The sequence below is a fragment of the Saccostrea cucullata genome, unplaced genomic scaffold, assembly GCF_032062105.1.
Source record: "Saccostrea cucullata isolate Sc308-1 unplaced genomic scaffold, CSIRO_AGI_Scuc_v1 ctg78, whole genome shotgun sequence".
Taxonomy (NCBI): domain Eukaryota; kingdom Metazoa; phylum Mollusca; class Bivalvia; order Ostreida; family Ostreidae; genus Saccostrea; species Saccostrea cuccullata.
Window position 1 is genome coordinate 918032 of NW_026940638.1, and position 17778 is coordinate 935809.

Consider the following 17778-nt stretch of genomic DNA (forward strand, 5'->3'; position numbering starts at 1 on the left):
CTGAAACTTATGTGGAAGCTTCCTGAGATAGTGTACGTAGATTTCAAATTGTTAAAATTATGATCATTTGGGTCACATAATATACATGTATTACAAGGGAAATCTGGTAAAAACCAGCATGGTCAAAGCCTCTCAGGTGAGGGATGTGGCCCATGGGCCTCTTGTTGCTTTTATGACGTCACAAACTAGTCTGATTTTATATCATTTTTTAGAAAAAAAGACAAAATTGACAAAAATTCGACAATTTTAGCTTCAAGTTATATAGAGCGCAAGTTTGCTCACTGACAGGAACAATATTTACACATTTTATTGATATTATTATTCTACACATAAAATCAAAATATTTAGCCTGCGCTCGATGAATTTTACTCAAAATATTGTCATTTTTATGTAGAAATCATTGAAATTTTAAATTTACATCATTTTAGTGACATCATTTCAAACATATGACATCATTGCTTATGAAAATATTCAGTGCTTTGAATTCAGCATATAGATAGTTTTCGATAGGCCTGAATTTAGCGAAAGTTACCTCCCGTTGGCCGCCATATTGGAGGTCGACTCAGTGATTTTCCCTCTTTGTCTTACCAAGTTTAAGAAAATATAGCAGAAATATTTGGTGGAAAATCTTTATCAAATAATTTTTTTTAAATAAAGGGGGCTTCCAAAAATTTATATACTTCAGAAAAATAATGATTTCTAATTCAAAATAGCAAATATAAAAATTTTAAATTGGTTGAACAATAAAGGAATATGATCATTTGGACCTCCAGTATGACGGCCAACGGGAAGTAACTCTTGGTCAATCGAAAACTATCTATATCCTCCTGTTTAAGAACATAATTAAATACCCTAAATCTGGAAATTTTTACGTCGATTTATTTTTGCGAATTTGTGTCAGAAAGCTATAGATTAATTTTTATGCTTTTAATTTTTGCAAATTGTCATCACCGCTAAAAATAAAAATCACTGAGATAATTCAATCACTTTACATTTTGAGTGTTTGCTAACCTTCGGAGATCGTTTATTACACCGCTTCGGATATCGTTTATTATTGTCGCCTCTGGAAATAATTCTCATTAAATATCAATAAGATATGCTATAGAATATGTTTTCTAACTACAAAAAGATGTACAGTCTCGGGTCAAAAGTATTCGTAAAAAAATGGCGGCCTACTTTTTCACTGCCTTGGTTCGCTTCCCATTTCAGCGTCGTTCTTGACGCACAAATTAGAGTTATCCCTCCTACTACGTACAAATATACACAAGCACATGACAGATCACGTGGCTTTGTTATGACGTATTTTGTCGTCTGCAAATGTTTTGTTTCCAATTTCAAAACAAATGGGTAGAAAAGGATTTGAACTGTGTGCGTCTGAGAAAGAAAGTATTCTATCCTTGTCTAAAGCTAATATAAAGTTAAAGGAAATATCAGAGATAACAGGAAGACCTATATCTACAATATCCAGTTTTTTAAAGCGACAACAAAGACGTGTAAATACAGAAAACAAGGATCGAAGTGGCAGACCGCGTAAGTGTAATGTCCAAGGGGAAAGGCAACTTATTCGACTTGTGAAAAATAATCGTCGAAGAACTTTGACAGAATTAACGAATGTTACCAATGAAAATGGAGCTAGTAGACTGTCAGAAAGTACCGTGAAAAGAATTTTGAGAAAAGGGGGATATCGGAGGAGGCTTGTAAAGAAAAAACTTCGGATTCGTGAAGTCAACAAGAAAAAGCGAGTTAATTGGTGTAAACAATACAGACACAAAACTGTCAACTGGTTTTGGAATAATATAATATTCAGTGATGAATGTAAGGTGATGATTGATGGAGAGCAACGCGTATATGTGTGGCGGAAGGACGGCGAAGAATGGGACCCCCCTTGTGTTGCACCCCCTCCAGGACGGCGCCTTGATTTGATGGTGTGGGGATGTAAAACAGCTTACGCCGCCATTATTATTACGGTGTAGGTACTTTATGTGTTGTTGATGGTAATATTAATGCCGAAAAATATATTGAAATCATCGATAGCAATTTATGGCCTGTTGTAGCCAGGCATTTCCCTAACAATCAGTATATATTTCAAGACGACAATGCACCTGTGCACAGAGCAAGAGTAGTGAAAGATTTCGTGACTAGAGAGGGAATAACAACACTTGAATGGCCAGCCCAAAGTCCTGACTTAATTGCTGGAAAAAAATGAAACACGAACTTAATATAAATGTTCATAACTTGAGGACCAACGATGACCTTGCAGTAGCCGTTCGACAGGCCTGGGAAAACATCCCGCTTAAATTCATTCAAAGGCTATACCAGTCGATTCCAAGAAGAATTAAGGCAGTAATCAAGTCAAAAGGCTGTCTTACGAAATATTAAGGTTGGTGCAAATTGAATTAAGTTAAAAATTTGATGAAACTAAGGTGACCTAGTTTTGTTTACATCGCTGCCATTTTGTTTTTTTTACGAATACTTATGACCCGAGACTGTATCAAACTCAGGTGAATATATTTGGTCGCAATAACCTTCATAACACTCCCGACTTTTGACTAACGATCCGACTTTAAAATAATTTCTTTGACTACCGGTATTGGATATAAATCAAATATAGAAATAAAATTAGAACCATAGAAAAAATAAGTTTTCTTAAAAGAATTTTAAAAAAATAGTTTTATTAAAAAACCTGTGCAGCAATAAGAGGCAAATTAAAAATTAAACACAGCATTTAAAAAAATATGCATGAAATCATGTACTGTAACAGTTCTTAGGGCCTACAATAAAACGTACATGTATGATGAAATGCGTGTTTAAAAGATATTTAACATCATCAGGATGATTTTAAAACACAAAATAAAAGATGGTTTATGATTTTAAGATACAAAAGTTCGTACATGTTAAAACGATAGGCAGCTATCACACACCCAGTCACTTTAAAAATTAAATGAGAGTCCCAGTGCGTCAGAAATGCCTGCTTTCTTAAACCCGTTAAACACCTTTTCTGGATTTTGTTTTAGATAGGCGATGGATGAGTCGAGACACTTGGCACTTATAGTGGTTTTAGAACTGACATCCCTAGGTTTATTTCTAATTCACCCCCAGCTTGGAGTATGGTGGCCACCTTTTCCGCATACCACGTTTCGAATCGATCTCGCATATGATCCTTGACAATCTTCTGAACACTTAAATCCATATGTTGGAGTTCAGAGGTGTAGTTAGGAGGGACATACACATATACGAGTCCAACCTCTTTTATGCGGTCTCTTAATTCCTCTGACAGTTGCGCACTGAAAAAGTCTAAAATGATTAGGGCTTTTTGGAGCAGGGGAAGATTGAGCTTGTCGCGAAGTTTATTAACGTATGGTACGATGATCTTATCCAGGTAGCGGAAACTTGTGTCCTTGTTTGCCCAGTGGTTTTCAGTATGAGTAATGTCCAAGTCGTCGGGAAAGTTGTACTTGGCGTGGCAGGTATCCGTTTTCCCCTTGTAAATGACCTGTGGTGGCAGGATGTCCCCACTCAATGCCCCGGCCATAACACCTGTGTTAATTAAACGAACAAATATAGATTGAAGAAAAGAAATATGCTAATAAGCACGGTCATGTACAGATAGTATATCATATTTGAGAGGTGTATTTGATTTAATTATTTAACTTGTAAATTATTCCTGTCCTCGGCCAAAATTACCCCTTTTGCTATTGCACGGATGATTCTACTGTTTATAATTCCTCCAGCGTCGCGGATTTCTGTGACTAAGTCCTGGACTTTTTTGTCAAGGCTCTCACCCAACATAAGGGGCTGACCCCGTTTTTTCCTTGGGAGTTCCTCGACATCCATGTTAAGCTTTCTTTTCCGAACAGAGTTGTAGGTTTTCTTTAAATATCGAACAGTTGATTCTTTTAAATTTAGATCACCGAAATATTTCAATGTTTTGGGAGTCCCGTTTTCGTTTGCAAACTTTGCCACCTTGGCGCGCATTTCGTCACTTAAAACTGTATAATTTCCGCGTTTTCTCTTCTTGGGTGTTTCATTGTAGACTTCGTTTAGTTCTTCATTGACTAGTTGACGAGCAATGGAGTTGTCCGTGTCTGTGTTTAAAAGCACTGGCCTCTCTTTTTTTGTAAAATAATTTAAAATAGACATGATGTCTGTCAATCGAATATATCGATTGTGAGTGAAGCCGTTCTCCACAGGCCGGATTTAGAAACAGGTTTTCTTAATGAATACCAGTACGTACTACTTACGGACAACCGTTCACAGTGCTACATGTATGATTCGTGACTTGCCGTTGGGGATTTTTTGTTTACTTCTTTTTTAGCTCTACTGGTCAGAGACCAGAAGAGCTTATGTGATAGTAAGGTGTCCGTCGTCCGTCCGTCTGTCTGTCTGTCCGTCTGTCTGTAAACAATTTTTCAAAACGCTACTCCTCCTACAGTTTTAGTCTGATTTTAATATAACTTGGCACACAAGTAGACTACACTAAGATACATAAAATAGTGCATCGGATTTTGATTTGGATGAACGGTGTTGCCATGGTTACTAAAAATAGAATTTTCTCTGAAATTCCTTAAAATCCTACTCCTCCTACAGTTTTGGTCTGATTTCAATATAACTTGGCACACAAGTAGATTACACTAAGATACATAAAATAGTGCATGGGATTTTGATTTGGATGAACGGTGTTGCCATGGTTACTAAAAATAGAATTTTCTGTGAAATTCTTTCAAAATGCTACTCCTCCTACAGTTTTGGTCTGATTTCAATGTTATTTGGCACACAAGTAGACTTTACTAAGATACATAAAATAGTGCATCGGTTTTTGATTTCGATGAACGATGTTACCATGGTTACTAAAAATAGAATTTTCTGTGAAATTCCTTTAAAACGCTACTACAGTTTTGGTCTGATTTCAATATAACTTGGCACACAAGTAGACTACACTAAGATACATAAAATAGTGCATCGGATTTTGATTTTGATGAACGGTGTTGCCATGGTTACTAAAAATAGAATTTTCTGTGAAATTCCTTAAAATGCTACTCCTCCTACAGTTTTGGTCTGATTTCAATATAACTTGGCACACAAGTGGACTACACTAAGATACATAAAATAGTGCATCAGATTTTGATTTGGATGAACGGTGTTGCCATTGTTACTGAAAATAGAATTTTCTGTGAAATTCCTTTAAAACGGTACTCCTCCTACAATTTTGGTTTGATTTCAAAATAACTTGGCACACAAGTAGACTACACTAAGATACATAAAATAATGCATCGGTTTTTGATTTCGATGAACAGTTTTGCCATTGATACTAAAAATAGAAATGTCTGTGAAATTCCTTTAAAACGCTACTCCTTCAACAGTTTTGGTCTGATGGCAATGGCTTCTTTTCTCATCCTTTGTTATAAGTACAAACCAGTAGAGCTAAAGTCTCGACAGAGACTTCTGGTTTTATTCTTGATTAATTTTTAAGAAAAATATTTTTGCGAATGCATGGCACACGCAAATTTGCTAAAAATTTATCTACATTAAAAATTTCCAGATTTACGGTATTTCTCCGTTAAAGTTTGATTTGGGTGGCAAATATTGGTTATTACCAAATAAAGTCCTTAAGTTATATTAATTGATATGGAAACACTGTCAGAGTTTAACATATGAATAAACTATGTGGGAATATGTACTTTGTATTTCTCCTGCTAAACCTGCAACAATTATTTCCATACATGTACTAACAACCAAAGAATTCATTTTTTTAGCTCACCTGAGCCGTAGGCTCAAGTGAGCTTTTCTGATCACATTTTGTTTGTCGTCCGTCCGTCTAGCTGTCTGTCTGTCAGTCCGTCTGTAAACTTTTCACATTTTCGACTTCTTCTCAAGAACCACTGCACCAATTTCGATAAAACTTGGTACAAAGCATCCTTGGGTGAAGGGGAATTTAAATTGTGAAAATGAAGGGCCAAGTCCCCTCACAAGGGGAGATAATCAAGAAAAGACAAAAATAGGGTGGGATCATTAAAAAATCTTCTTCTCAAGAACCACTGGGCTAGAAAAGCTGAAACTTATGTGGAAGCATCCTGGGGTAGTGTGGATTTTAAATTGTTAAAATCATGACCCCCCGGGATAGGGCGGGGCCACAATGGGGAATCAAAGTTTTACATAGAAATATATACATGTAGCAAAAATCTTTAAAAGTCTTCTCAATAACAACTGGGCCAGAATAGCTGAAACTTATGTGGAAGCATCCTTAGGTAGTTCAGATTCTAAATTGTTAAAATCATGACCCCCGGGGATAGGGCGGGGCCACAATTGTGAATCAAAGTTTTACATAGAAATATATAGGAAAAATCTTTAAAAATCTTCTTCTCAAGAACCACTGGGCCAGAAAAGCTGAAACTTACATGGAAGCATCCCGGGGTAGAGCAGATTCTAAATTGTTCAAATCATACCCCCCAGGGGTTGGGCGGGGCCACAATGGGGAATCAAAGTTTTACATAAAGATATATGGGGAAAAATCTTCTTCTCAAGAACCACTGGGCCAGAAAAGCTGAAACTTATTTGGAAGCATCCCGGGGTAGTGTAGATTCTAAATTGTTCTAATCATGACCCCCAGGGGTAGGACATGGGCCACAATGGGGAATCAAAGATTTACAATGTTGAATCAAAGCATCCTATGGTAGTATAGATTTCAAATTGTTTAAATTATGATCAGTGGGGTAAGTTGGGGTCACAATATGTATTACAAGGGGGAAATCTGGTAAAAAACGGAATGTTCAAAGCTTCTCAGGTGAGCGATGTGGCCCATGGGCCTCTTGTTTTTATTCAGTTATGAATGAACTATTAAGTAAGTGAGGCAATTAGTGGATGCTTGGAGTTTCTTTAGTTAAAATACTTGTTTGTTTTAGAATACAAACAACCTAACCTCAATCTTAAGTATAGCAGCAGAGGCTAGACTTGAAGGAGGACAATATTTACTCTGGAATCAAAGTGTGAGTATATAGACAAACCATAAACTTAGAAATATTTGCACTGGTGAAATTTGTTTTAATTCTACAATTGGTAAAGTTTTGCAAAATTCCATGCATGAACAGTTTCTTATAAGCTAGGCACAATGGAAAACAACAAATTAACAAATTTTTAAGTATTTATGTTCCTTAACTTCTGGATTACTTAATACACCCCATGTAATCACTTTATTCCATGAAACTCCAGAATTACCGTATAACGGGTATTTTCTGCGGTTGTCCAATTTTTGCGGAATTTTGCGAATAGGACAAATCCGCAAAAAATTACAATTGCAAAATATCTTTAATATGCCTTCAGGTATTTTATACATGTAAGCATGATAATTTGTGTGTCTGCAATCTCATTCGTTGATGTGCCTTAATGCATGTGACATGTGTGATTTTGGGGTGGTTGATTATGCAACTGTTTGTTTTAGCTTAAAATGAAAATACCGATTTAATTTTGATTGCAATTATTTTACTAGGTGTAATTTAGATTATGGCTTGGAGGCATTAATTATCATTACATATATAGTTTAAATTATTAAAATTAATTTGATAGATCATATAAAACAAACGTCTGCGGTGTTAGAATACATAGTGTGGTACAAGTACCCTATATATACATGTATGTCTATATTATCATCGGGCTCGGGGTACCGAGCATCACTTTATAACCTAGATTCCTACACACAAAGACGCACGTTGTGCCAGGCTCCTCTCCGGCCTTTGTTGTGTATTCAGGTTTGTGGGTCAATAAATATCGTTAACTCTTGACGATTATATTCTTTTACTCGTCCCACGACATCTGGCGTCACCCGGACACGGATCTACAGTTTGTTTTTTTTATGTCGGTTGATTTGATTTCACCCGGCATTCTCACACGTGCTTTGTCAACATTGATTGATAAATTTTGATTCGTGTGTAATCATTTAATGTAGTTTATCGTGTTCTTCTTTAATATCTGAGCACTTCTGCTTCTTTAAATTTGGTTTTTGATCATTCAGTAAGAAATTTCATATTTTGTGGGTTCACCATTTTTGTAAAATACACGTGCTGGCCATCTTGGATTGCTACTTGAGCAAGACGGAAACACGTGACCGGAATTGTTCCTCAAAATCGAAAGTAGTTTCATTTTGAAAATCAATTTGTAAACAAATCGAATTTTGATTGGAATTTAAAGTTTTTGACAAGTGTTTTTATTATAACTCAAATTTTATTAATTGCATTTCGGTATATTATCTCTTTCGGGTCATTTACCTAGCCTGCTATATTTTTGGCTACAAAATTACCAAGAAAAAAAAAAAAGTTTGATTTAAGTTTCAAAATTTTTTTAGCTGTAGAGTAGGTGAGTGGGGTGGTAGACTCTCAGTTGCTATTCGAAATCTGTTACTGAAATAAAGGCATTCATTGACAAATACCTTTTGTGTGTCACGCATCCAGTAACATGGCTGTGAATGTTTACTCCGCCAGTGCACAAGAGTTGCGCACACTGGAAGGTGTTGGAGAAAAGAAAGCAGCCAGAATAATCAAGTTGAGAGACACAGAAGATGTTACCGAGGAAAAGTTAGCTGCTGAAATCCAGTTACCGATAGAAACAATTCAACAGTGGGTACAAGAAAACAAATTGTCTTTGAAGAAGTTACCAATGTCACTGCCAACGCAACAAGAGGATAGTGGTATGCCAGCTGAACCGACAACTCTTTCCGCTGAAGTTCGCCTGAGTAAGTTGGAAACAATTATTTTGCAACTGGGACAGTCCGTACAGTCAATTGCTGAGGATATGAAATCCTTAAAAGACTCGACATTAGCGGGAAATGATACAGTCCAAGAGCTACAGCAAGATATATCTACACAGGAGGCTGACAAAATGGCAATTGGTACCACAAGTAAGCAACATCAACAAAAACCTGTGCCAGAAAATCAGCAAGCAGATATCAACAAATTATTACATGCAATTCCTTCAGATGGCGTTTACCATTCAGCGACAAAAATGAGTACAGATAGCAAAACATTTACAAACATGAATTACCAGAAAACAAGTACACCTATTGCTAGTACCTCTGGGAAACCTGTACCTTTTCATACAGCATTGGATGCCTTGTCCCCCCTAAAGCCAATGAGCAGTATGTTGAATGCTAGTTCGACTCCATTTGTTCCATCGTATGGGAATCTGCAAACCACGGGAAAGCAATATGAAGTGAACAATGGCACGCAGCAAATTCCTAATGTTTCCTTAACCATGTCAACAATGCCCAGCATCAGTGTGGTGTCATCAGCCCCAATAGTGTCCAGTTTAGCTAGCACTACTGTGGGGCCAGTGGCTCCCGTAGCTGCACAAAGTCAAAACAAGTCATCGAAAAGAAAAAAGCGTCACCGATATAGATCTAGCTCCACTTCTTCATCAGATATGGACACTGCTGAGTTTTACAGTCCTGGTGGCACTAATGTTGAACATAGTACTGGAGGCCGTAGGGAAAGATCGCGAAGCAAAAGCCCAAATGCACCGAAGATGACTATCTTCAAAGGAACTGACTCACCAAATTTGGAGGCTTTCATCTACCAATTCGAAAGAACAGCTGCTAGACGACAGTGGCCAAACAACAAAAAGTTGTCTCGTTTGCTCGACTGTCTTGGGGATATTGCATTGGAGTATGCTCGCAGAGTTAATGTACATAACGATTATAACACCCTCAAGAAATATCTGAAAAGGAGATTTAGCACCAAAGAGGCACCTATAGTAGCACGCAGACAACTTCCCTATCTAAAGCAACAGGAACATGAAACATTAGAAGAATTTTCACAGCGAGTGTATTCCCTCACCCTAGATGCTTATGAGGAATGTGAGGGTGACATTATAGAAGAAATGGCAGTGGAGACTTTCTTAAGAGGTTGTAGGGAGAAAAGCGCTGCAAGACATGCAATGGATATGGAGCCTCATACCATCCACAAGGCACTGAAGTTTGTTAAAACTGCTCTTGCAAATGATAGGGCACTATTTGGGGGAAGGTCAAATGCTTACTTTCACCGACAAGTTACATTTGAGGATGAAGCGAAAAAGACCACTGCTGCAGAATCTCCAGATAAATTGCAGAATCAAATTGACAACCTTACTAAGGCAATTGAAACTCTAAACACAAAGCTGAGTATGCCAAACAGATATTCAGGAACTGATGGCAGACAAGAGCGATTTAGGTCACCAAGCCCGGCTTTTAGAGGAAGAAGTCCAAGGAGATTTTCAGATGGCCCACAAGATCAAAAGCTTTTGGACCGTAGTCAGAGCCCTTCACGTCTTCCATATAGCCAACAGGATAGGTCAACAAGTCCCAAGTATGGTGGAGAGAATGGGACATCTGCGCCTTACTATCAGCAGCGCAATACCCATTCTCAGAGTAGGGCATCCTCGCTCTCACCTGTGAAAGGGGGTAGTGCTAAGAATGAGGATTTAAACACCAAAGGACCAGGTCGACAGGCCTAGATCTGGTCCACGAAAGGAATGGCCAAGCTTTTGATGCCAAGATAAGGAAATCTAAAGGAAAAAGCCTAGTGGTAGATGCAAAGTTTAACAATACTCCATTGAAAGCTGTTATAGACACTGCAGCAATGCTGACACTGGTAAACAGGAAGTACATTGAAAATCAGAGCAATGACCATGAGACTGTAAAACTTAGGGGCATAGGCGGACATACTATACTAGGGTTTAAACTCTGTAATCAAACATTGCATATTGGCCCACTTTCCTTCTCATGGGACTTCTGCGCTGTTGCCATGGATGATGACATCATTATAGGGCTAGATTTTCTAGAGGCCCATCATGGAATAGTGGACCTCAAAAACAAGACGCTTTCCTTAAATGGTAGCCTCATTCCTACGGAATTGAGTAAGGACAAAAATTCCAATACCAATCAGGTCTCCAGGGTCACCTTGCTTTCAAGTCAAGCTATTCCTCCAAACACCATATCCAATATACCAGTTACATTAGAACGGAGTCTTCCCGCGGAGTATATTATACAGCCTATTCAAGATAACAGGGGACTCTTAAGCTCAAGTGTATTAGGAAGGGGGGAGCAGACCTTGATGCAGTTTATAAATGACACCAACAAATGCATTAAGTTGTCAGGAGGGAAGTGTGTAGGTTTTGCACAGACTCTTGGTAGTGGATACTTAGTTGACCCTCCCTTGGATGATGAGGCTGGTATCAGAAGACTAGACGTCAGGACGGCCAGTGACTTAACTTTACCGGACCATCTCATAGATCTATTCGAAAGGTCTGCAAAAGATCTCAATGGAAATGAACAGAAAGAATTAAAGATGCTGTTGGTAGAGTTTGAAGATGTGTTCGCCAAGCATGATTTAGACCTTGGTTGTTTAACCGCAATCCAACATCATATTGACACTAAGGATGCCAATCCAGTTAAGCACAAAATGCGTCGAACACCACTTGGATTCCAACACCAGGAGGAAGAACATCTAAGAAAAATGCTTGAAGCGGGTATCATACAGCCATCAAGTTCAGAGTGGGCCTCGGCACCAGTTCTCGTGAAGAAGAAAGATGGAAATGTCAGATGGTGCATTGACTACCGTGACTTAAATGGTGTTACTGTCAAAGATTCATTTCCTCTACCCATCATAGAAGATTGCCTAGACACGCTTCAAGGAACCAAATTTTTCTCAACTTTAGATATGGCCTCAGGCTATTACCAAGTTGAAATCTCAGAAGAGGATCGCAAGAAGACCGCATTTATTACTCGCTATGGCCTTTTTGAGCATACCAGGATGGGAATGGGTCTTTGTAATGCTCCTGCCACCTTTCAGAGAGCAATGCAGTTAGTACTCAGGGGGCTAACCTGGAATCAGGTACTGGTTTATTTGGATGATGTTATTGTGTTGGGAAAGGACTTTGGTAATGGACTGGCTAATTTAAGGACAACACTGCAACGATTTCGAGAACACTCCCTCAAGCTAAAGCCAAAAAAGTGTGACCTCTTTCGTGCTGAAACAGAGTTCTTAGGGAAAGTTGTTAGCTCAAAGGGAATTTCTATAGCTCCATCAAAAATAGAGGCCGTAAAGGCCTGGCCTCATCCAAAAACTCAAAATGAAGTTTTAGCCTTTCTGGGTTTTCTCAATTATCATAGAGATCATCTTAAGGACTTTGCCTCACTGTGCACATGTTTGTATGATCTAGCTCACACAAAAGGGACTTTCTCATGGGAGAAGAAACACGAAGAGGCTTTTTCATGTGCAAAGACTGCGTTGATTACAGCTCCTTGCCTATCTTATCCTCGCCCGGAAGGTTTATTCGTGTTGGATACTGACGCTTCAGATCATGCCATAGGTGCAGTACTTTCACAAATCCAGGATGAGAAGGAGACCGTTATCTGCTATGCAAGTCATGTGCTCCTGAAACCGCAGAGGAAATACTGTACAACAAGGAAAGAGCTTCTAGCTGTGGTGAAATTCTGTCGGCATTTTAGCCATTATTTGTTAGGCAGACGATTCTTGGTTCGCACTGACCATAACAGTCTTGTTTGGCTTATGCGGTTTAAACACATCGAGGGTCAGCTTAAGCGTTGGTTGGAAGAACTGGCACAATTTGATATGGAAATCTTGCATCGCCCAGGAAATAAACATACCAATGCTGACGCCATGAGTCGACTCCTGGATAATGGACTTACATGTGACTGCTATGTTGCGGGTTCTTCACCTGAAAGTCTTCCTTGTGGTGGATGTCATTACTGCGTTTGAGCTCATAACCAATGGTCGCGGTTTGCCGAGGATGTAGATGATGTTATACCATTAGCAAGGAGATGTATTCCGATAAGCAACAGTCAGGCAGAAAATGCAGATGATGTCTTTAATATCTTTGCAGCCAAACTACAGGATGATCACTCTTCTCCAGTATCCTGGGTTAAGGGCTATTCAGCTGAGGACATTGCCTGCATGCAGCGGAAGGATGCAGACATTGGCATAGTTATAACTTGGCTTGAGAATAAAGAAGATCCCACAAAGTCACAACTTCATTTAGAAAGCCCTGCAGCTAGGGCACTTTGGCTATTTAGAGAATATCTTCACATTAAGAATGATGTACTGTATTATGAGTGGATAGATAAAGTTGACAGGAGAGTCTGCCTTGTGGTGCCCACCAGTCTCAAGAAAACAGTTTTGGAGTTATGTCATGACACTAAGACTGCAGGTCACCTGGGTCAACAGAAGACTTACAGTAGGGTCAAACAGTCCTTTTACTGGCACAACTTATCACAAGATTGTATAGAGTATGTCAAAGGATGCAATAACTGTAATCAAAACAAGAAGCCTCATATAAAACCGAGAGCTGCCCTAAAGTCGTACCATGCAGGCTTCCCTATGGAACGTGTCCACCTAGACATTTTGGGTCCATTCAATACCAGTGAGGCTGGGAATAACTACATATTAATGATGATAGATCAATTTACTAAATGGATTGAGATGGCAGCACTTCCAGATCAAACCGCATTGTCTGTAGCACATAAGTTTGTAACCCATTTTATTGTCACACTTGGGTGCCCTATGGAAGTGCATACTGACCAAGGTCGCAATTTTGACAGCAACTTGTTCCAAGCATTGTGTGATAAACTGCAAATAGCCAAGACCAGAACCACCCCTTATCATCCCTCTTCAAATAGACAAGTCGAGAGGTACAACACAACAGTTCTTCAAATGATAAGATGTTTCATTGAGAAAGACAACAAGAATTGGGACAGGGATTTACCACTTCTGGCTATGGCTCTGCATTCAACTGTACACAGACAGACAGGATATACACCAAATAGACTAATGCTTGGTAGGGAAGTTATCCAACCAGTACATCTGATCACTGGTAACTTGCCAGGTAACCTGTCACCGCAAAATGCAGATGAATGGAGTGCTGATCTTGGGCGTCGACTTGCAGATGCACATGCTTGTGCTCGTCAGAACCTGAAACAAGCACAACATAGACAAAAACGTGATTATGACCAGCGAGTCGTGGAACACCACTATAACCAAGGTGATTTGGTTTACAAAATTGACTCTACCACTAAGGTTGGCCAGTCACAAAAGTTGAGGTCTCCTTGGGCTGGTCCTTACTTGGTTGTTTCCTGTAGACCCCCGCTATACACAATTAGGGACCGGAAGAAACAATGTGTTATCCACCATGACAAATTAAAGCTATGTCAAGACAGGGAAATTCCTGCATGGCTTCGTAGACTGAGGCATCATTACTTCCAGACCGACAATTTTGGTAGTCAGAAACTGACAGATATGGATAGTATTTGCAGTTCCTTGACAGAGCATGAACCTGACTTAAGTGAATCAGGCTTAGAGTCGGAGAACCTTGATAACAGTCTGGTCGAATATGACAACTCTGATGAGACTTCTCATCAGACCAGATCAGGGAGGATGTATTCTGATGAGGAGCTAGATGAGAGTAAGTTTGTTCCAGACTATAATGAGGACCTGACGCCTTCCCAGAGCAGCCATGATGAAGTATGGTCAACAAACACAAGCAGCCTTTGTTCAGCGGATCTAATGGTACTGGATGAAGTTCGTTCTTCGTCGGATGAGGTTGAAGCCGCAGCAACATCAGGGAACCAAGCTTGTGATGACAGATCTGCTAGACAGGAAAGGGCATCCTATCACTGCCCCTTATGCAATATTAGCCTGAGCGGCCATGTCAAACGGCATGTTCAGCGAATCCATCTTCCACCGTTCTGGAGTGGTGTCGAGGATCTGCCATTGAGGGATGCTAACCAAAGTGGACCTGGTTCTTCTCAGGCGCTCTCATTGGTAGGGCAGTCCGAAGACCATGGTCTTCACACTTGGTGTAGTTTGGTGCATGGGTCGTTGCGTCTCCTGGGAGACTGGGTGGGAGCCTCAACTTTAGAACAGTTACTGGACTTCATCATTGAGCGTCGCTTATACCCAACTGCTGGTGGATTTACAGACACAGAGCATGGACTTATGTCTTTTTATGCAGATAATTACAGTAGTCATGTCCCATGCAGGTTTGAGGCTTCGCCGCCCAATCATGTAATCTGCCTCATTCATTGGCAGATTATCTGCACCTTCTTGCGACAGTTTCCCCCAGAGAAACACCACGCATTTCGGACTTGGAGGCAGTCGTGTGACTTGAGTGCTTATTCAACCTCAGACGTTCTCTTTGTTGACTCTCATTTCCATCTGGATCAGTTGTTTGCAAGAGGCATTATCTCGGATTGCAGTGAGATTTTTTCTTTTCCAGATAGTCTCCGTCATTTCAGCCTGCTATATGCCGTGGCAAACTATGTTTTTCCCAAGCACTGGCCTCTGTGGAGAAGCCAGACCAGTAGCCACCAACAGATACGGCTGTCATTTGGAATCCACCCCCACCTTGCTGGCCAAGTTACCCCAGATATCATATCTGAGCTTGGGAGGCTTGTGTCATTGCCAGAGTGTGTGGCCATTGGAGAAATAGGAATCGACTTGACCACCACCTGCAATTGCCCACAGCCATGCTCCAGATCAAAATGTAAGGGAGCTGTACTTCAGAGCCAGACAGAACTGCTTTCAGAATTATTGGTCTTGGCTAGGGAGACAAAGAAGCTGGTTATATTTCATTGTAGGGATGCAGGGACAGGTGAGGCCGCCAGACATGTGCTGCTTGCTATAAAGATGTTGGATATGGAAGGCCACATATTCCACCGACACTGTTTCACCGGGTCAGTTGGCGAGGCCAGGGATTGGATGAAGAGGCTACCTTCTGTGGTATTTGGTATTTCAACCAAGGTTTTTTTGGACAGGAGCATACAAGATGTTGTCCGGTTCCTTAGTCTCGATCGCATTTTGCTGGAGACTGATAGTCCTTACCTTGCCGATGGACCTAAGGCTATCATCAACATTGCTGAGGAAGTCGCCCGGTTGAAGGGAATATCATTGCGGGAAGTGTTGCATGCAAGCAGGAGGAACGCAGCTCGAATTTATGAACTTTAATTTTTTTTTCTCAGATGGACTGTTGAAATTAACCATGTTTCAAAATGTACAAATTTAGTTTTCTATTTCAGCTTCAATGTTTTAAAAGCTAATTTCTGATTGTATATCTTTAAATTATATGTAACAGTTTTTTAAGGAGGGGAGGAGTGTGGTACAAGTACCCTATATATACATGTATGTCTATATTATCATCGGGCTCGGGGTACCGAGCATCACTTTATAACCTAGATTCCTACACACAAAGACGCACGTTGTGCCAGGCTCCTCTCCGGCCTTTGTTGTGTATTCAGGTTTGTGGGTCAATAAATATTGTTAACTCTTGACGATTATATTCTTTTACTCGTCCCACGACAATATTTTAATTGCTGTTTGAGTGGATTAGTACTGTTACAACAGTAATTATTTTCAATTGGGACTATAGGCATAATTTTACAAAGAGTAACTAAAATCCAGTAGTTTAATTAAGTTTAATACAGTATACCTGTTCTCATGCACCTTTCATTCATGTGCCTGAATGAATTTACAAAACGTAATCATGGCAGTGTTCTTATATACTGTACCCCATAAATAATTTTTGCGGTATAGTGCAACCGCAAAAATTGAAAACGCAAAAATTAATTTGCTACCTTTTAGGGGTTAAATCGCAAAAATTTCCAACCGCAGAAAATACCCGTTATACGGTATATCCACATTTACAGAATACAGAGATACGGAAATCAAACTTGATGTTGATTCAACTTGGATCAAGCTTTCAAATTTAGAAATGCTTATTAGTCCAGTCAATCTAGCTCAAAAACACCCAAACCTCAAACAAATTGCAACTGAAATTATTCCAGTGGAATTTTGTTACATGTATTTATAATGTGCCTTTTGATATATCAAAACTCTAGAAAAATATATTTGTCCAAACATCATTTTTTTTCGATTATCAAAAAACCCGATATTTGTTCAAAAATGCCAATAAATCTCTCTTTGAATAGACATTCTGTTTATGCATAAAAATAGTTTTGCCAGGAATATGATCTTGAATATTTTGGACAGTCATGCAGAAATGCGTCTGCAAACTGAAACCGGTGATTATTTCATTAGTTGCTATGGATTCCTGTTCCCATGGCAACAGAAATAATAGAAAAATAAAACCTTTCCAATTCCTAAGTACGGCAATGTGCAGGGACAAAAATATGTGCTATAATAGGAATGAATTAGTATAGTATTAATTTATTAGTGAGGACCTAAGATAATTTTTTAAAAAGTTATAGGGGATAATGTAAGCACAGACATCCAATATTTTTTTTCATGTGGGTGGGTGGGGGGGGGGGGGGGCATCAAATCTCGCAGATGGTAAGGCTCCAAATTTTTTGACATGCAAAAATAAATAAATAAACAAGTAATAAAAATTTAAAACAAATAATAAAATAAAATAAAAAATTAATTAATTACAAGGGATATGCGATTTAAATATCGATATACCGGTACATTGCAATTTTTTTTGGGGGGGGGGGGGGGTACCGGTATTTAGTCCAAAAGTTATTCTCTTATTTATTCAACCTTTCAAATAAGAATTAAGGAAAGCCTTAAAAAAAATGTAAAAGGTGAAAAAAACGGCACCTTACCATCCAAACATGATTAATTTTATGTAGATTAAAATTTCAAAAAAGTGAAAATTTGTTTTTCTAGCATATTTTAAAGAAAAATAATATCATCTAAACTCATTGTAAAAATTGCTTGTAAAATATCATGATATCATCGTGATAATTTTGGGGAAAAAATACTGATATACATCGTGAAATGGAAT

The 17778-nt window shown here is 39.0% G+C and overlaps 3 protein-coding genes across 3 annotated transcripts; 2 read left to right on the forward strand and 1 right to left on the reverse strand.

Annotated features, from left to right (window-relative positions):
• Positions 1-1343: 1343 nt before the first annotated feature.
• On the forward strand, positions 1344-1973 carry LOC134255832 (uncharacterized). Its single transcript, XM_062738381.1, has one exon. It carries the CDS (start codon positions 1344-1346, stop codon positions 1971-1973), a length of 630 nt encoding a protein of 209 aa, XP_062594365.1.
• Positions 1974-3642: 1669 nt separating this feature from the next.
• On the reverse strand, positions 3643-4140 carry LOC134255833 (uncharacterized). Its single transcript, XM_062738382.1, has one exon. It carries the CDS (start codon positions 4138-4140, stop codon positions 3643-3645), a length of 498 nt encoding a protein of 165 aa, XP_062594366.1.
• Positions 4141-7697: 3557 nt separating this feature from the next.
• On the forward strand, positions 7698-15983 carry LOC134255877 (uncharacterized). The gene is made up of 2 exons (XM_062738464.1): positions 7698-7742; positions 14414-15983. The coding sequence occupies exon 2, from the start codon at positions 14415-14417 to the stop codon at positions 15981-15983; it is 1569 nt and encodes a 522-aa protein (XP_062594448.1). The 5' UTR covers positions 7698-7742; position 14414.
• Positions 15984-17778: the final 1795 nt, after the last annotated feature.

Bases quoted from the DNA above. Each gene is read 5' to 3' on its own strand.
- LOC134255833 (XM_062738382.1), bottom strand. From the start codon at position 4,140: ATGTCTATTTTAAATTATTTTACAAAAAAAGAGAGGCCAGTGCTTTTA.
- LOC134255832 (XM_062738381.1), top strand. From the start codon at position 1,344: ATGGGTAGAAAAGGATTTGAACTGTGTGCGTCTGAGAAAGAAAGTATT.
- LOC134255877 (XM_062738464.1), top strand. From the start codon at position 14,415: ATGTATTCTGATGAGGAGCTAGATGAGAGTAAGTTTGTTCCAGACTAT.